This window comes from Salvelinus namaycush, chromosome 8, assembly GCF_016432855.1.
Source record: "Salvelinus namaycush isolate Seneca chromosome 8, SaNama_1.0, whole genome shotgun sequence".
Lineage (NCBI taxonomy): Eukaryota > Metazoa > Chordata > Actinopteri > Salmoniformes > Salmonidae > Salvelinus > Salvelinus namaycush.
The window spans coordinates 39,439,860-39,458,676 of record NC_052314.1 but is presented as its reverse complement, the minus strand read 5'-3'; the positions used below and the strand labels follow the sequence as shown (position 1 = coordinate 39,458,676).

The 18,817-nt window shown below is 45.3% G+C and overlaps 1 protein-coding gene across 1 annotated transcript in view; it reads left to right on the top strand.

Moving 5' to 3' along the window:
• Window positions 1-18,817, top strand: part of LOC120052122 (low-density lipoprotein receptor-related protein 8-like) — a 248,781-nt gene that overhangs the window by 114,768 nt on the left and 115,196 nt on the right. The window contains exon 3 of the mRNA XM_038998968.1: window positions 842-964. Coding sequence (XP_038854896.1) covers window positions 842-964 — 123 coding nt within the window. The remainder of the gene's footprint in view (window positions 1-841; window positions 965-18,817) is intronic.

Below are 18,817 nucleotides of genomic sequence, written 5' to 3'. Positions count from 1 at the left end.
CTACATTAGATGTAGTCAATGTAGTTGACATTTTTAGGCTAACATTTTTAGCCTAACTAGCCTCTCCCCAGCCAGGCAAGGCTAAACCCCTAGCGATCCCCCTCACACTCCACTGCAGTGATTCTGACTAGCCTAGCACACCACTAATTGACATTTTAGGCTCGTGTCGTCCCGTGGGCACAACAGTGTTTAAACCAAGGCATGTAAATGAGGAAGAGAACAGGACAGTTAGTCCCGGTATGTGTTGTTCATCAGGCTAGTGGAGCGAGGCGTTGTTCTCTCTCTCTCACATGAGGTGAGTGCTTTCTCTTGTTCAGAACTCTCCCGGTCAAGAAGAAGAAGCTTTAGCTCTCCCTGTGACACGCTCAAGCGCTCCAATTTTTCCCTGGGCTGCTCCGCTCTGCTCGGAGAGAGTGACTGGAGAATGGGGTTAGATGGGTTATGAGACTGGTAATCTAACAACAGTCTGCCCTTGCTGCAATCTCTGGGTACTGAGACAAATGGACAGATTTGGGAGGGTATTTGTAAAGTGGGGGTATATGAACTGAAGCTTGCATCTGGACACTTTTTGTGTAGTTTGCTTATTAGATAGTGGACCTGATTGTAAACCCGACCTCGAGGTTTTCATCGTTTGTTCAAAGCGAGACTCCATTTCACTTAGCTTGAGTTGTGTATTTGACTTATACTAATACTAATCTGATCTCTCTCTCTCCTTCCCTATCGCTCTCTCTCTCTCCTTCCCTATCTCTCTCTCTCTCTCTCTCTCTCTCTCTCTCTCTCTCCTTCCCTATCTCTCTCTCTCTCTCTCTCCTTCCCTATCTCTCTCTCTCTCTCTGAGCAGCAAAGAAGACGTGTGCCACCACAGACTTTGCGTGTGAGAACGGCCAGTGTGTTCCCCAGCGGTGGCGCTGTGACGGGGAGCCGGAGTGTGCCGACGGATCAGACGAGGCCGACGCTACGTGCAGTGAGTTCAGACGCTCTCTTTCCCGTACTGTTGTGTAGATGTGTATGGAGGAATGGATGCATGGGGATGGATGAATTGGTTGTGTGTCGGTACAAAAAAAAAAAAAAGGGCCTTCAGGACACCTCCAACACACTCACATGCCCACGCCACACACCACACACATCCTGGCATCCAGAGGAACATTGCCTCCAGCTCAGTGGCAAATGAGGTACGAGGAAGCTGCGGGTTGGAAAACCAAATCAGCCAGCCAGCCAGTGTGTTTTCTCCTCATCTCCGTTCCAGAGCAGTGAGCCTGATCTGCATTGTGGGTACCTCATTTAGCCCTGTCACATTTGAACTGCTGCACCACCAATTCCCGCCTAATTTCTAAAAATGAACGTATTTCCTTCCCTTACCTCTGGAAATCAGATTGACGTTTTCTGTGTTTTTTCACAGAGGTTTTTTTCACCAAAGACACACAGTCTGCACATCCCTCCAACCAGCAGAACAGACCCTGTCCACTTCCATCTGTCTGAGTCTCACACACACGGCCAACTGACCCTACTGTACTTCTGTGCCCCCCTGTCACACTCACACAGACCTGAGGTCAGCTCTAAACCCTGTTCCACTACGCTCACATCCTGCTTATTAATTACCCAGGATTCACTGCGGGCTGCACTCCATTTTTTCATAATTGCCACCAGCATATGACCTGTGTACCGGGGCTGCGTTTGAAAACAAGCACCGAGAGGCATGTTCACATGCCGCTGTTTATTACTTTTTAACGCAGCCGTAATGACTTAGCCCTGGCCATTGATCAAGCCATTCATGGGTATTACTGTACAGAGACAACCGTGAGATTGCAGCCATTTCTTTATAGCCATAACTCACCTGCCATTACTGAGGGGTGGCGGCATTATGCTAAACTCTATGGCTATGGGAGGAGAGTCATAGAGCTGTTATATACTCATATCGGAAAGTATTCAGACCCCTTGACTTTTCCCACATTTTGTTACAGCCTGGATCTAAAATGTATTCTCCTCAATCTACACACAATACCCCAAAGTGATAAAGCGAAAACAGGTTTTTAGAAATGTTTGCAAAAGTATTAAAAATTAAAAACAGAAATACCTTATTTGCATAATTGTTCAGACACTTTGCTATGAGACTCGAAATTGAGCTCAGGTGCATCCTGTTTCCATTGATCATCCTTGAGATGTTTCTACAACTTGATTGGAGTCCAACTGTGGTAAATTCAATTGATTGGACATGATTTGGATAGGCACACACCTGTCTATATAAGGTCCCACAGTTGACAGGCATATATCTGGGGAAGGGTACCACAAAATGTCTGCAGCATTGAAGGTCCCCAAGAACACAGTGGCCTACATCATTCTTAAATGGAAGAAGTTTGGAACCACCAAGACTTACTAGAGCTGGCCGCCCGGCCAAACTGAACAATCGGGGGAGAAGGGCCTTGGTCAGGGAGGTGACCAAGAAGACGATGGTCACTCTGATAGAGCTCCAGTGTTCCTCTGTGGAGATGGGAGAACCTTCCAGAAGGCCAACCATCTCTGCAGCACTCCACCAATCAGGCCTTTATGGTAGAGTGGCCAGACGGAAGCCACTCCTCAGTAAAAGGCACGGCAGCCCGCTTGGAGTTTGCCAGAAGGCACCTAAAGACTCTCAGACCATGAAAAACAAGATTCTCTGGTCTGATGAAACCAAGATTGAACACTTTGGTCTCAATACCAAGCGTCACATCTGGAGGAAACCTGGCGCCATCCCTACGGTGAAGCATGGTGGTGGCAGCATCATGTTGTGGGGATGTTTTTCAGAGGCAGGGACTGGGAGACTAGTCAGGATCGAGGCAAAGATGAACGGAGAGAAGTACAGAGAGATCCTTGATGAAAACCTGCTCTAGAGTGGGGTGAAGGTTCACCTTCCAACAGGACAATGAACCTAAGCACACAGCCAAGACAACGCAGGAGTGGCTTTGGGACAAGTCTTTGAATGTCCTTGAGTGGCCCAGCCGGACTTGAACCCAATCGAACATCTCTGGAGAGATCTGAAGAGAGAATTAGGGTCCCGAGCTGCGCAGCGGTGTAAGGCACTGCATTTCAGTGCAAGAGGTGTCACTGCAGTCCCTGGTTCGAATCCAGGCTGCATCACATCAGGCTGTGATTGGTAGGCCCATAGGGTGGTGCACAATTGGCCCAGCGTTGTCCGGGTTTGGCCGTCATTGTAAATAAGAGTTTGTTCTTAACTGTCTTGCCTAGTTAAATAAAGGTTTAATTTAAATAAAAATAATAAACTGGACTCCTCTCCCTATCTCTTCTCATGAAGATGATCCATGAGCCAGTTATTAACCCCCATCTGTACATGCAATGGGCTTTTAGGGGTTATTGTTGAGTCGCGGTATTGTGTGTAGATTGATTAGGGGGTGAAAAACAATTTAATACATTTTTGAATAAAGCTGTAACGTAAAAAAAATGTGGAAAAAGCCAAGGGGTCTGAATACTTTCCGAATGCACTGTATACTCACATCAACTGTGTGAGAGACAATCCGGAATGAATGAGCTTCGTCCTTACTGATGCTTTAGTGCTCTCTGCCTGCTGGTTCAAATGGCAAAAAAATGGCGTACACAGGCAGATGTCTCTCTCATTGCCAGTTCCTCTCCCCTTGGCTCTGCTCGTTCCTACCGTACTGTATAGTAGGACTTCTGTATGGGCCGCCAACAGAACAGCAGCTGCAAGCAATTTTCAGAAGCAATATGGAGGAAAAAGCGGTGCTGGAAATGGTGTCGAGATCTGACACACTGGAGAAAGGGTGACCTTGGGCTGCTGTTTGGAGGGCCTGCCGTGTGTGTGTGTGTGTGTGTGTGTGTGTGTGTGTGTGTGTGTGTGTGTGTGTGTGTGTGTGTGTGTGTGTGTGTGTGTGTGTGTGTGTGTGTGTGTGTGTGTGTGTGTGTGTGTGTGTGTGTGTGTGTGTGTGCGTGCGTGCGTGCGTGCGCGCGCGCGTGCGTGTGTGTGAGATGGCGGGTTGCAGTCTCACCCTGAGTGTGTATTTGATTAGACATCGGTGACTCGGACAGGCTCAGAGATTGTTCTAAGGAGAGATGCCACCAAGAGATTGAGAACACAACACACAGACACTATGCTAGACAGGTACAACCCTGAGAGAAGGGGCCTGTCTGTGTGACAAACAGAGCACACACTGCACTGCAAGCAACGTGTTTGTGCGTGAATGTTGCATGGCTTCGTAGCTCTGGACTCTGCTGAGAGGTTAAATGGGTTTTTGGAGAGGTGAGTGCCATGTGTAGCAGAGTGGAGGTCTCCTGTGGGTGTTTTTTAAAGGAAGCTACAGGTGAGGAACTGCTCAACTCCTACTGTAGAAACATACACACATGCGCACACACACACGCACACACACACACACACACACTAGCTGACTCTGCTGAGAATAAGGGAAAGCTGCAGCAATCAAGACTTTGTATCGACTTCAGCTCCCATGTCAAATTAGTGTTGTCTCTAGAACCCCTCTCTAGCAGCGTATCCATCCACTGAAAGGCCGTGCTCTGGTCTCCTTCAGCATATCCATCCACTCTTCCCCACTGTGCTAGCTCCATAGTTAACAGGGGTTCTCAGAGCTAGATAAATCAGACTAATAACTCAGAAGATGGCTCCAACAGACATGGCAGCTTAGCTAGTTCCTAAGCAACTTTGCAGTATAATTTTTGGGGGTGTGTCATTTCATTATTATCCCATTTTTATTAATTTATTTTTCATTTAACACAATTACACCCTTTTTCTCCCCAATTTCGTCATTTCCAATTGGTAGTTACAGTCTTGTCCCATCGCTGCAACTCCCGTACGGACTCGGGAGAGGCGAAGGTTGAGAACCGTGCATGCTCCGAAACACAACCCCGCCAAGCCGCACTGCTTCTTGACACACTGCTCACTTAACCCGGAAGTCAGCCGCACCAATGTGTCTGATGAAACACTGTACACCTGGCGACCATGTCAGCGTGCATGCGCCCGGCCCTCCACAGGAGTTGCTAGAGCGCGATGGGACAAGGACATCGACGCGGGGCCAATTATGCGTTACCTCATGGGTCTCCTGGTCATGGCCAGCTGCGACACAGCCCGGTATCAAACCGGGGTCTGTAGTAACACATCTAGCACTGCGATGCAGTGCCATAGACCGCTGCGCCACTCGGGAGGCCCACGTCCAGAATGTTTTTTGTGTTATTATGTACAGCCGGAAATAACTTTTGGATATCAGAGCGGCGGTAACTCACCAGCATTAAGTCCAGGAATACGACTTTCCTGAAATGGATCCAAGGCAATTGTACTTATTCCAGAGGCTGCTCCAAGATGCCACCGGCGGAAAAGAGGTATTTGGAATGGACTTCTAGTCCGACACCATCCACCGCTTCCGAGTATATTACTCGCTAATGTTCAGTCTCTGGACAATAAAGTAGACGAGCTCAGGGTGAGGATCTCCTTCCAGAGAGACATCAGGGACTGTAGCGTACTCTGTATCACGGAATCATGGCTCTCTTGGGATATACTGTCCCCACCCATAACAGCTGGGTTCTCAGTACATTGTACATACAGGAATAAAGAACTCTCCGCAAGAAGAAAGGCAGTGGTGTATGTTTCATGACTAACTATTCATGGTGTGATTGTGATAACATACAGAAACTCAAGTCCTTTTGTTCACCCGACCAAGAATACCTCACAATCAAATGCCGACCATTATTGGTTATTGTCACAGCTGTGTATACTCCCCCTCAAGCCGATACCACGACGGCCCTCAAGGAACTACACTGGACTTTATGCAAACAGAAACCACATATCCTGAGGACGCATTTATTGTAGCTGGGGATTTTAACAAAGCAAATTTTAGGAAAGCGCTACTGAAGTTCTATCAACACATTGACTGTAGTGTAGAAAAACACTCGACCACTGCTACTCCCCCTTTCGAGATGCCTACAAGGCCTTCCCCCGCCCTCCCTTTGGAAAATCAGATCACGACTCCATTTTGCTCCTCCCATCCTATAGGCAGAAACTCAAACAGGAAGTACCCGTACTAAGGTCTATTCAACGCTGGTGTGACCCATCGGAATCCATGCTTCAAGATTGTTTTGATCACGCAGACTGGATAGCATCTGAGAATAACGTTGATGTATACAAGGACACGGTGACTGAGTTCATCAGGAAATTTATAGGGGATGTTGTTCCCACTGTGACTAGTAAAACCTACCCAAACCAAGAAACCGTGAATGGACGGCAGCATTCACACAAAACCATCACATTTAACCATGGCAAGGTGACTGGTAATATGGTTGAATACAAACAATGCAATTATTCCCTCCGTAAGGCAATCAAACCGGCAGAACATGTCAGTATAGAGACAAAGTGGAGTCGCAATTCAACAGCTTAGACACAAGACGTATGTGGCAGGGTCTACAGACAATCATGGATTACAAAGGGAAAACCAGCCATGACGTGGACTCCGACGTCTTGCTCCCGGACCACCGCCGCGGCCCGCTACCAAGGATTGTGGGTTTTCCTTCTCCGTGGCCCCCTATCCCAGTCTGCTGTCCCCACTTGCTTCAAGATGTCCACCATTGTTCCCTTACCCCAGAAAGTAAAGGTAACTGAACTAAATGACTATTGCCCATAGCACTCACCTCTGTCATCATGAAGTGCTATGAGAGGCTATTTAAGGAGCATATCAACTTTACCTTACCTGACACCCTAGACCCACTTCAATTTGCTTACTGCCCCACAATAGATCCATAGACGATGCAATCTCCATCGCACTGCACACTGCCCTATCCCATCTGGACCTGTGTAAGAATGCTGTTCATTGATTATAGCTCAGCCTTCAACACCATAGTACCCTCCAAGCTCATCATTAAGCTTGGGGCCCTGGGTCTGAACCCTGCCCTGTGCAACTGGGTCCTGGACTTCCTGACGGGCCAGCCCAGGTGGTGAAGGTAGGAAAAAATACCTCCACTTCGCTGATTCTCAACACAGGGGCCCCACAAGGGTACGTGCTCAGCCTCCTCCTTTACTCCCTGTTCACCCATGACTGTGTGGCCACGCACACCTCCAACTCAATCATTAAGTTTGCAGAGGACACAACAGTAGTAGGCCTGATTACCAACAATGACGAGACAGCCTACAGTGAGGAGGTGAGGGCTCTGGCGGAGTGATGCCAGGAAAATAACCTCTCCCTCAATGTCAACGAAACGAAGGAGCTGATCGTGGATTTCAGGAAACAGCAGAGGGAGCAAGCCCCTTTCCACATTGACGGGACCACAATGGAGAAGGTGAAAGCTTCAAGTTCCTCGGTGTACACATCACTGACTGTCTGAAATGGTCCACCCACACAGACAGTGTGGTGAAGAAGGAGCAACAGCGCCTCTTCAACCTCAGGAGGCTGAAGAAATGTGGCTTGGCCGCTAAGACCCTCACAAACTTTTACAGATGTGCAATTGAGAGCATCCTGTTGGGCTGTGTCAACACCTGGTACGGCAACTGCACCGCCCGCAACCGCAGGGCTCTTCAGAGGGTGGTGCGGTCTGCCCAACGCATCACCGGGGGCACTCTGCCACTTTAATAATGTTTACATACTGCTTTACTCATCTCATATGTACAGTCGTGGCCAAAGGTTTTGAGAATGACACAAATATTAATTTTCACAAAGTCTGCTGCCTCAGTTTGTATGATGGCAATTTGCATATACTCCAGAATGTTATGAAGAGTGATCAGATGAATTGCAATTAATTGCAAAGTCCCTCTTTGCCATGCAAAATAACTGAATCCCCCCCCAAAAATTCTACTGCATTTCAGCCCTGCCACAAAAGGACCAGCTGACATCATGTCAGTGATTCTCTCGTTAACACAGGTGTGAGTGTTGATGAGGACAAGGCTGGAGATCACTGTCATGCTGATTGAGTTCGATTAACAGACTGGAAGCTTCAAAAGGAGGATGGTGCTTGGAATCATTGTTCTTCCTCTGTCAACCATGGTTACCTGCAAGGAAACACGTGCCGTCATCATTGCTTTGCACAAAAAGGGCTTCACAGGCAAGGATATTGCTGCCAGTAAGATTGCACCTAAATCAACCATTTATCGGATCACTAAGAACTTCATGGAGAGCGGTTCAATTGTTGTGAAGAAGGCTTCAGGGCGCCCAAGAAAGTTCAGCAAGCACCAGGACCGTCTCCTAAAGTTGATTCAGCTGCGGGATCGGGGCACCACCAGTACAGAGCTTGCTCAGGAATGGCAGCAGGCATGTGTGAGTGCATCTGCACGCACAGTGAGGCGAAGACTTTTGGAGGATGGCCTGGTGTCGAGAAGGGCAGCAAAGAAGCCACTTCTCTCCAGGAAAAACATCAGGGACAGACTGATATTCTGCAAAAGGTACAGGGATTGGACTGCTGAGGACTGGGCTAGTCATTTTCTCTGATGAATCCCCTTTCCGATTGTTTGGGGCAACCGGAAAAAAGCTTGTACGGAGAAGACAAGGTGAGCGCTACCATCAGTCCTGTGTTATGCCAACAGTAAAGCATCCTGAGACCATTCATGTATGGGGTTGCTTCTCAGCCAAGGGAGTGGGCTCACTCACAATTTTGCCTAAGAACACAGCCATGAATAAAGAATGGTACCAACACATCCTCTGAGAGCAACTTCTCCCAACCATCCAGGAACAGTTTGGTGGCGAACAATGCCTTTTCCAGCATGATGGAGCACCTTGCCATAAGGCAAAAGTGATAACTAAGTGGCTCGGGGAACAAAACATCGATATTTTGGGTCCATGGCCAGGAACCTCCCCAGACCTTAATCCCATTGAGAACTTGTGGTCAATCCTCAAGAGGCGGGTGGACAAACAAAAACCCACAAATTCTGACAAACTCCAAGCATTGATTATGCAAGAATGGGCTGCCATCAGTCAGGATGTGGCCCAGAAGTTAATTGACAGCATGCCAGGGCGGGTTGCAGAGGTCTTGAAAAAGAATGTATGTAATTGTCAATAAAAGCCTTTGACACTTATGAAATGCTTGTAATTATACTTCAGTATTCCATAGTAAAATATCTAAAGACACTGATGTAGCAAACTTTGTAGAATTTATTATTTGTGTCATTCTCTAAACTTTTGGCCACGACTGTATATACTGTATTGTATTCTATTGTTTTAGCCAATGCCACTCCGACTCGTCCTAATATTTACAGTCGTATGAAAAAGTTTGGGCACCCCTGACAATTTCCATGATTTCCATTTATAAATAATTGGGTGTTTGGATCAGCAATTTAATTTTGATCTATCAAATAACTGATGGGCACAGTAATATTTCAGTAGTGAAATTAGGTTTATTGGATTAACAGAAAATGTGCAATATGCATCAAAACAAAATTAGACAGGTGCATAAATTTGGGCACCCCAATAGAAAAATAACAGCCTCTAGACGCTTCCCATAGCCTCTAATGAGTGTCTGGATTCTGGATGAAGGTATTTTGGACCATTCCTCCTTACAAAACATCTCCAGTTCAGTTAGGTTTGATGGTTGCCGAGCATGGACAGCCCGCTTCAAATCATCCCACAGATTCTCAATGATATTCAGGTCTGGGGACTGGGATGGCCATTCCAGAACATTGTACTTGTTCCTCTGCATAAATGCCCGGGTAGATTTTGAGCAGTGTTTTGGGTCGTTGTCTTGTTGAAATATCCAGCGCCGGCGTAACTTCAACTTTGTGACTGATTCTTCAACATTATTCCCAAGAATCTGCTGATATTGAGTGGAATCCATGCGACCCTCAACTTTAACAAGATTCCCAGTACCGGCACTGGCCACACAGCCACACAGCATGATGGAACCCCCACCAAATTGTACTGTGGGTAGCAAGTGTTTTTCTTGGAACGCTGTGTTCTTTTGCCGCCATGCATAACGTCCCTTGTTATGACCAAATAACTCAATCTTTGTTTCATCAGTCCACAGCACCTTATTCCAAAATGAAGCTGGCTTGTCCAAATGTGCGTTTGCATACCTCAAGCGACTCTGTTTGTGGCGTGTGTGCAGAAAAGGCTTCTTCCGCATCACTCTCCCATACAGCTTCTCCTTGTGCAAAGTGCGCTGAATTGTTGAACGATGCACAGTGACACCATCTGCAGCAAGATGTTGTAGGTCTTTGGAGGTGGTCTGTGGGCTGTTTTTGACCGTTCTCACCATCCTTCGCCTTTGCCTCTCCGATATTTTACTTGGCCTGCCACTTCTGGCCTTAACAAGAACTGTGCCTGTGGTCTTCCATTTCCTCACTATGTTCCTCACAGTGGACACTGACAGCTTAAATCTCTAGCTTTTTGTAGCCTTCCTCTAAACCATAATGTTAAACAATCTTTGTTTACAGGTCATTTGAGAGTTGTTTTGAGGCCCCCATGTTGCCACTCTTCAGAGGAGAGTCAAAGAGAACAACAACTTGCAATTGGCCACCTTAAATACCTTTTCTCATGATTGGATGCACTTGTCTATGAAGTTCAAGGCTTAATGAGCTCACCAAACCAATTGTGTGTTCCAATTAATCAGTGCTAAGTAGTTACAGGTATTCAAATCAACAGAATGACAAGGGTGCCCACATTTTTGCATAGCCTATTTTTCACATCTGATTTAATTTCATAGAACTTAATATTGCTACACTAAAAATGTTTGTCTGGACAATACCCCAGTGCTCAGCTTTTATTAGAAAATGAATGGCATGCCACTGTGATCATTTTCTGTGACAACAGAGTAAATTATTATGCAGCCTCAGAGGGGTGCCCAAACTTTTTCATACGACTGTATATATTTCTTAATTCCATTCTTTTACTTTTAGATTTGTGTGTGTTGTTGTGAATTGTTAGAGATTACTGCACCGTTGAAGCTAGGAACACAAGCGTTTCGCTACACCCACAATGACATCTGTGAAATATGTGTTTTTGACCAATACAATGTGATTTGATTTGATTTATATTCTCCCAGTTTTCCGGATCCATAGAACCTGACATCCAAAGCAAAGACAGAGCTGAAAAGCGTTTTTATCTCTTTAGATTTGTTTTTATTCAATATTCTTTACCTCAAAAAATAACCCACATTGTCACTTTAGTTTTACCCTATTTTGGAAAGATGAAATTCAAAGCATTATCGAAGAGACATTCATATATTCTGTTGCTAGACTGTAATTTGTGTGGGCCAAGGACTAGTGTGATCGACAGCAGAGCGGTGCCCATGGTGTTTAGCATTCAGAGGAAGGTAAATCTCTAAGGCATTTCATCTGATTACTGGACTTCTCATTAAGACTTGTTATCTCTAATCAAGGTTGAATCACTCTGAGAAATTTTCAAAGGTTTCACACATTGTGTGGTGTGTGTGTTTGTGCGCTTGTGTTTGTATGCATGTGTATGTGCAGGTGCTCATCCCTCCTCAAGCCATCATCCCTCTCCTCCGCTGCTCAAATCTCTCCTCCATCTCCCTTTCCTGATTCACTCTCTCAGCTTTGTTTAGCTTGCAATTAACATTCCACCTTCACTCCTCTGCTTCCCTCATCCCCCCACCCATCCTTGCCGTCTGTCCGCCATGCGCGCCCTCCCCACTGATTCCCAGTCAGTTTAATAATGCATCTGATTGAATTTATTTCCCAGTGAAGGAATCAATGTGTGGCCCCTGAGGCCTCTGGCATCCGATTAAGTAGGGCCCTCAGACAGTTCGTCAGGAGCGGACCCTAATTACAAATGTTTTAAAGAAAACTACTCTTTCAGAGTAAGGGGGTTGATAGGTGGGTGGGCGGCTGGGTGGATGTGTTTGGGGTTAACCCCTTAGGTGTAATACCGGTGAGGGTTGTGAGATTTGCAGGAGAGTTGTAGGAGCTACTGCGGTAGTGGTTGTCTCCTTAGAAATGGACTTGCCTTTGTGTTGATGTTGTGTGTCACGCCCTGACCTTAGTTTTCTTTGTTATCTTTATTATTTTGGTTAGGTCAGGCTGTAACGAGGGTGGTATGGGTGTTTTTGTCTTGTCTAGGGTTTTTTGTATATCTATGGGGTTTTGGTATTGTCTAGGTAATGTACGTCTATGGTGGCCTAAATTGGTTCCCAATCAGAGACAGCTGTTTATCGTTGTCTCTGATTGGGGATCCTATTTAGGTTGCCATTTTCCATTTTGGTTTTGTGGGTTATTGTCTATGTGAAGTTGCATGTCTGCACTCGTTGTTATTAGCATTCACGGTTATTTTGTTAGTTTGTTTAGTGTTCTTCGTGTTCATTCGTCTTATATTAAAAGTGTGTATTCATATCACGCTGTGCCTTGGTCTCCTCTATACGACGAACGTGACATTGTGTTGATTTTGAACAGGAAGTTTAGGGATGGATCTGGTCACTCAGTACATTTATAAAACACAGTTTACAAGATGAATACAGACGCAATAGTAAAAGTTTAACGTGTACAGCCCCTGTTCGTATTAACCGACTGTTGTAAAACCTTGTTGTCTTGACTGTCTCAAGTGTCATTTATCCTCCATCTTAATGTTCCCACACTCCCTCTCTTCTACTGCTCTATCTATTTTCTCAACCCCTCAGACATGCGGTCAACTCACGTAGTAACCGCTTAACGTCCTGCAAACCAGAATCGGTCCTTCAAAACAAAGTTTATAGACGGAGAATGTTTTCAGAGTGGGAATTCAAATGATTCAGCTCTTGTTTGACGCGACGTGTGTAATCCGTTGTTGTTACAAAGTCATTGAAACCGACACAATAATAAACATATTATCGGGAGTTGTATACCCTGACTGTTCAGCCATTGTTATTTAGCTGTTTAGTCCTTGTCTTGCTGTTTAAACATACTGTAGTCCTTAGCTGGCCTAAACGGTTTAGCTGTACTCTAGTATTGCAGCTCAGCTTTCACTCTCTCTCTCAATTCAGTTCAATTCAAAGGGCTTTATTGGTATGGGAAACATATGTTTACATTGCCAAAGCAAGTGAAATAGATAATAAACAAAAGTGAAACAATCAATTTCTCTCTCATCTCTCTCTCAGTATCAGTTCCACTACTTCCTCTGTAGCACGGTGTCGGTAACCTTGTCAGTTCAATGGAGCCCTGGCAGGGAGACAATAGATGGGAAGGTATTATAGTGCTGTGCAGGAGTAGTGCTATAGTTAATTATTCTGAATATGAGGGAAGGTTCTAGTCAGATGCTCCGTCCGGACGGCTTCAATTTCATGCTCCAGGCTGCGGAGCTGCAGGGATAATTTCCCATGTGGCCGACTTTCCGCTAGCAGTCAACGGCCTCCTTGTTGGCTCTCTCAGTAAGCCCATAGCTCTCGCCACTAGGGTTGCCCCCAACTCAGTACAGGCATCAGTGCCTCACTTCTGGCTGATTGTGCCAAGGTGCAAGCATCCGCGTAGGCATTTTAATGTGAATACTTTGCCTAAAGAAAGTATTCACACCCCTTGACTTGTTTCACCTTTTGTTGTGTTACAAAGTAGGATTAATTGTCTTTTTGTTTTATTAATTGAAAATTAAACACTAATATATTTTGATTCGATAAGTATTTAACCCCCAAGGTCAATACATGTTAGAATCACCTTTGGCAGCGATTACAGAGTCTTTCTGGGTAAGTTTTTGAAAGCTTTGCAAACCTGGATTGTACAATATTTGCCCATTGTTCTTTTTAAAATCATTTAAACTTTGTTTGTTTATCATTGCTAGACAGCCCTTTTCTAGTCTTGCCATTGATGTTCAAGCTGATTTAAGTCAAAACTGTAACTAGGCAACTCAGGAACATTCAATGTCATCTTGGTACAGTAAGCAACTCCAGTGTATATTTGGCCTTGTGTTTTAGGTCATTGTCCTGCTGAAAGGTGGATTTGTCTCCCAGTGTCTGGAAAGCAGACTGATCCCGGCTTTCCTCTAGGACTTTGCCTGTGGTTAGCTCTATTCCTTGTCTTTTTATCTTAAACAACTCCCTTGTCCTTGCCGATGACAAGCATACCCATAACATGATGCAGCCATCACCATGCTTGAAAATACGAAGAGTGGTACTCAGTAATGTGTTGCATTGGATTTCCCCCAAACGTAATGTAATCAAGTCAAATTTTATTAATCACATGCCCCCGAATACAACAGTGACATTCTTACTTACGAGTCCCTAACCAACAATGCAGTTAAAAAGAAAATATGAATAGGAATAAGAAATAAAAGTAACAGGTAATTAAAGAACAGCAGCAAAACAACAATAGTGAGACTATATACAGGGGGGTACCGGTACAGAGTCAATGTGCGGGGGCACCGGTTAGTTGAGGTAATATGTACATGTAGGTAGAGTTATTAAAGTGACTATACATGTGATGATAACAACAGAGGGTAGCAGCGGGGGGGGGGGGGGGGGGGGTCAATGCCAATAGCCTGGGTGGCCATTTGAATAGATGTTCAGGAGTCATGGCTTGGGGGTAGACTTGGCACTCCGGTACTGCTTGCTGTGAGGTAGCAGAGAGAACAGTCTATGACTAGGGTGGCTGGAGTCTTTGAGAATTTTTAGGGCCTTCCTCTGACACCGCCTGGTATAGAGGTCCTGGATGGCAGGAAGCTTGGCCCCAGTGATGTACTGGGCCATATGCAGTATCCTCTGTAGTGCCTTGCAGTCGGAGGCTAAGCAGTTGCAACCAGTCGGGATGCTCTCGATGTTGCAGCTGTAGAACCTTTTAAGGATCTAAAGACTCATGCCAAATCTTTTCAATCTCCTGAGGGGGAATAGGTTTTGTCGTGCCCTCTTCACGACTGTCTTGATGTGCTTGGACCATGTTAGTTTGTTGGTGATGTGGACACCAAGGAACTTAAAGCTCTCAACCTGCTCCACTACAGCCCCGTCGATGACAGTGGAGGGCGTGCTTGGTCCTCTTTTTCCTGTAGTCCACAATCATCTCCTTTGTCTTGATCACGGTGAGGGAGAGGTTGTTGTCCTGACACCACATGGCCAGGTCTCTGACCTCCTCCCTATAGGCTGTCTCGTCGTTGTCGGTAAGCAGGCCTACCACTGTTGTGTCATTGGCAAACTTAATGATGGTGTTGGAGTCGTGCCTGGCCGTGCAGTCATGAGTGATCAGGGAGTACAGGAGGGGACTGAGCACGCACCCCTGAGGGGCCCCTGTGTTGAGGATCAGCATGGCAGATGTGTTGTTACCTACCCTTACCACCTGGGGGCGGCCCGTCAGGAAGTCCAGGTTCCAGTTACAGAGGGAGGTGTTTAGTCCCAGGGTCCTTAGTTTATTGATGAGCTTTGACGGACGACATCATTGATGCACTTATTGATGAAGCCAATGACTGATGCGGTGTACTCCTCAATGCCATCAGAGGAATCCCGGAACATATTCCAGTCTGTGCTAGCAAAACAATCCTGTAGCTTAGCATCTGCTTCATCTGACCACTTTTTTATTGATCGAGTCACCGGTGCTTCCTGCTTTAATTTTTGCTTGTAAGCAGGAATCAGGAGGATAGAATTATGGTCAGATTTGCCAAATGGAGGGCGAGGGAGAGTTTTGCATGCGTCTCTGTCTGTGGAGTAACGGTGGTCCAGAGTTTTTCCCCCCTGGTTGTACATTTAACATGCTGATAGAAATTTGGTAAGACGGATTTAAGTTTCCTTGCATTAAAGTCCCCGGCTACTAGGCGTGCCGCCTCTGGGTGAGCGTTTTCTTGTTTGCTTCAGCTCATTTAGTGCGGTCTTAGTGCCATCATCAGTCTGTGGTGGTATGTAATTGCAGTCTTGATGTCCAGAAGTTATTTTCAGTCATAGGTAGCAGCAACATTATGTACAAAACAAGTAAAAAAAGAAAAACAACGCAAAGAAACAAACACATTTTTTTTTTTTTAGGAATACGTAAAACGTCAGCAATGTTCTCCGGCGCCATCTCTTCTTTTTGCTTTGTATTCAGGACAAAAAGTGAATTTCTTTGCCACATTTTTTGCAGTATTACTTTTGTGCCTTATTGCAAACAGGATGCATGTTTTGGAATATTTTTATTCTGTACAGGCTTCCTTCTTTTCACTTTGTCATTTAGGTTAGTATTGTGGAGTAACTACAATGTTGTTGATTCATCTTCAGTTTTCTCCTATCACAGCCATTTCAACAAGCTCTCACAGTCAAATGTCAGAATTAGACGTTCATCCATGTTTCTCGAATGTCAAAATTCAAAGTTGTCCCGAACATCAAATTTCAAAGTGTTTGAAGTTAAGTTAAGCATTCCCTCCAAAGTTTTAAGGTTAGGGTTAAATTAAGGCATTCATTTCGAAATATTAAGGTTAGGCATTAAATGCAAATGGTGAATGTAAGGTTTAAGGCTTAAAACAAACATAAATAAAAAAACACTTTCTATCGCCAGATATGAACATGCCATATTTTGCACCAGAGGGAGATGCTCCAAACATGTTTAAGGTTAAGAAGAGAAGAGAGAAAGGAAGAGGAGAGGACAGGAGAGGAGAGAACGAGAAGAGGGGAGAGTTCACTGGTGGATATAGAAAATGTCTATGTGCTATAGCTGGAGTTTAGCACTCATTGTCCTTCTCAGACATTGTCACTTCCTCTCATGTCAACACTGCGAGGCGGGAGGAGAGGCGAGGCGAGTTGTATCTTCGTGACTTCCTTAGTGTTTCCATGTGTGTTTAACAGACAGAGTTTGTGACAAACAACAAACTGAAGGAGATCACTCATGTCTCTCTCTCTCTCTCTGTTTGTCTTTCTTTTGCCTGACTTCCCCTTGACTCGCCACTTACTCTGATGTGATTGGCTGGGTCGGTCGTGCAGCTAGCTGAGTTGTGTCATGCGGTGGTTCGCCCCCGTTCTAATTTGAAACACTGTGAACGCTGTGAACTGGACCTCTGCTTGGCTGGATTTGAACACTGATTTGTAACTCTGGGTCTAAACTGATTGATATTACTGACGGATCTTTTTTTCCGTGTTCTGTTCTACAGGGCTGAGGCATGATCAAAAATGATTGCAAACAATTTCAAACACTTTAGCTGGGCTTGATTGAGCTTTCCCGGCTAAATTGACTAATAGAATAGTTGCAAAAGTGCAAACTCCCCATCTGGCACTTCAGGCAGGCTAAAGCAAATGCTGAAAGTATTTGAAAGATTTAAAATAGTATTTGAACCCAGGTGAGAGACAGAGGCAATATGGCTTCAGGAAGAAATGGGATTGTGTCCTGCTGCTTACTGCTTTGGACTGAGGGTCAGGGGGCAGCTCTCTCTAGGCCGGGATAATTGATGTTGCCCCAGGCACACGCACGCACGCACGCACACACACACGCACGCACGCACGCACGCACACCCACACGCACACCCACCCACCCACCCACCCACCCACCCACCCACCCACACACACACACACACACACACACACACACACACACACACACACACACACACACACACACACACACACACACACACACACACACACACACACACACTGCTTGCCTCTAGAAGTGTATGCATCGATTTGCTTTGTGTGTTTTGAGACAACAGTCATAAATAATTGAACAGATAACTCAGAAAGTGTACCCCTTAGAGTCAATGACTGGAATCTAATTTGCATAATACAAATTCACCATCAAAATCTGTCGGTTTAAAATATGAGACATCCCAAAAATTGATCTTGTCATGAAAACTATTGTAGTGTATGAACGGTTTGGCCTACAAACTTTCTACGGAAAGATGAGATTCTCACGAACATGATGGTGTTCTCCGTTTTGCTCTACAACCCCCACAAGTATCACAGGACTCGGTAGCGCCGATCTGCCAACTTATGTCTGTAGCATCCAAACAGTTTGGGCTACATGCTACTGTGACCCCTCTGTGGAAAGGTGAGACTCTCACGAACATGTCGGTCATTTTGCTGTATCCCACAAGCCTCACATGACTCGTCCGAAGGTAGCCCGGTTCCAGTTTAAAAAATGAATGGAAGTATACAGTGCATTTGGAAAGTATTCAGACCCCTTGACTTTTTCCACATTTTGTTACGTTACAGCCTTATCTACATGGATGAAATTATTGTTTTCCTCATCAATCTACACACAATAACCCATCATGACAAAGCAAAAACAGGTTTTTAGAAATGTTTAATAATTTATAAAAAATTAAAAACCGATACCTTATTTATATAAGTATTCTCACCCTTTGCTATGAGACTCGAAATTGAGCTCAGGTGCATCCAGTTTCCATTGATCATCCTTGAGATGTTTCCAGAAGTTGATTGGAGTCCACCTGTGGTAAATTCAATTGATTGGACATGATTTGGAAAGGCACACACCTGTCTATTTAAGGTCCCACAGTTGACAGTGCATGTCAGAGCAAAAACCAAGCCATGAGGTTGAAGGTATAGTCTGTATAGCTCCGAGACAACAGGATTGTGTCGAGGCACAGATCTGGGGAAAGGTAGCAAAAAATGTCTGCAACATTGAAGGTACCCAAGAACACATTCTTAAATTAAATAAGTTTGGAATCACCAAGACTCTTCTTAGATAGAGCTGGCCGCCCGGCCAAACTGAGCAATCGTGGGAGAAGGGCCTTGGTCAACGAAGAACCCGATGGTCACTCTGACAGAGCTCCAGAGTTCCTCTGTGGAGACGGGAGAACCTTCCAGAAGGACAACCATTTCTACAGCACTCCACCAATCAGGCCTTTATGGTAGTGGCCAGACGTAAGCCACTCCTCATTAAAAGACACATGACAGCCGGGTTGGAGTTTGTCAAAAGGCACCTAAAGACTCTCAGACCATGAGAAACAAGATTCTCTGGTCTGATGAAGCCAAGATGGAACTCTTTGGCCTGAATGCC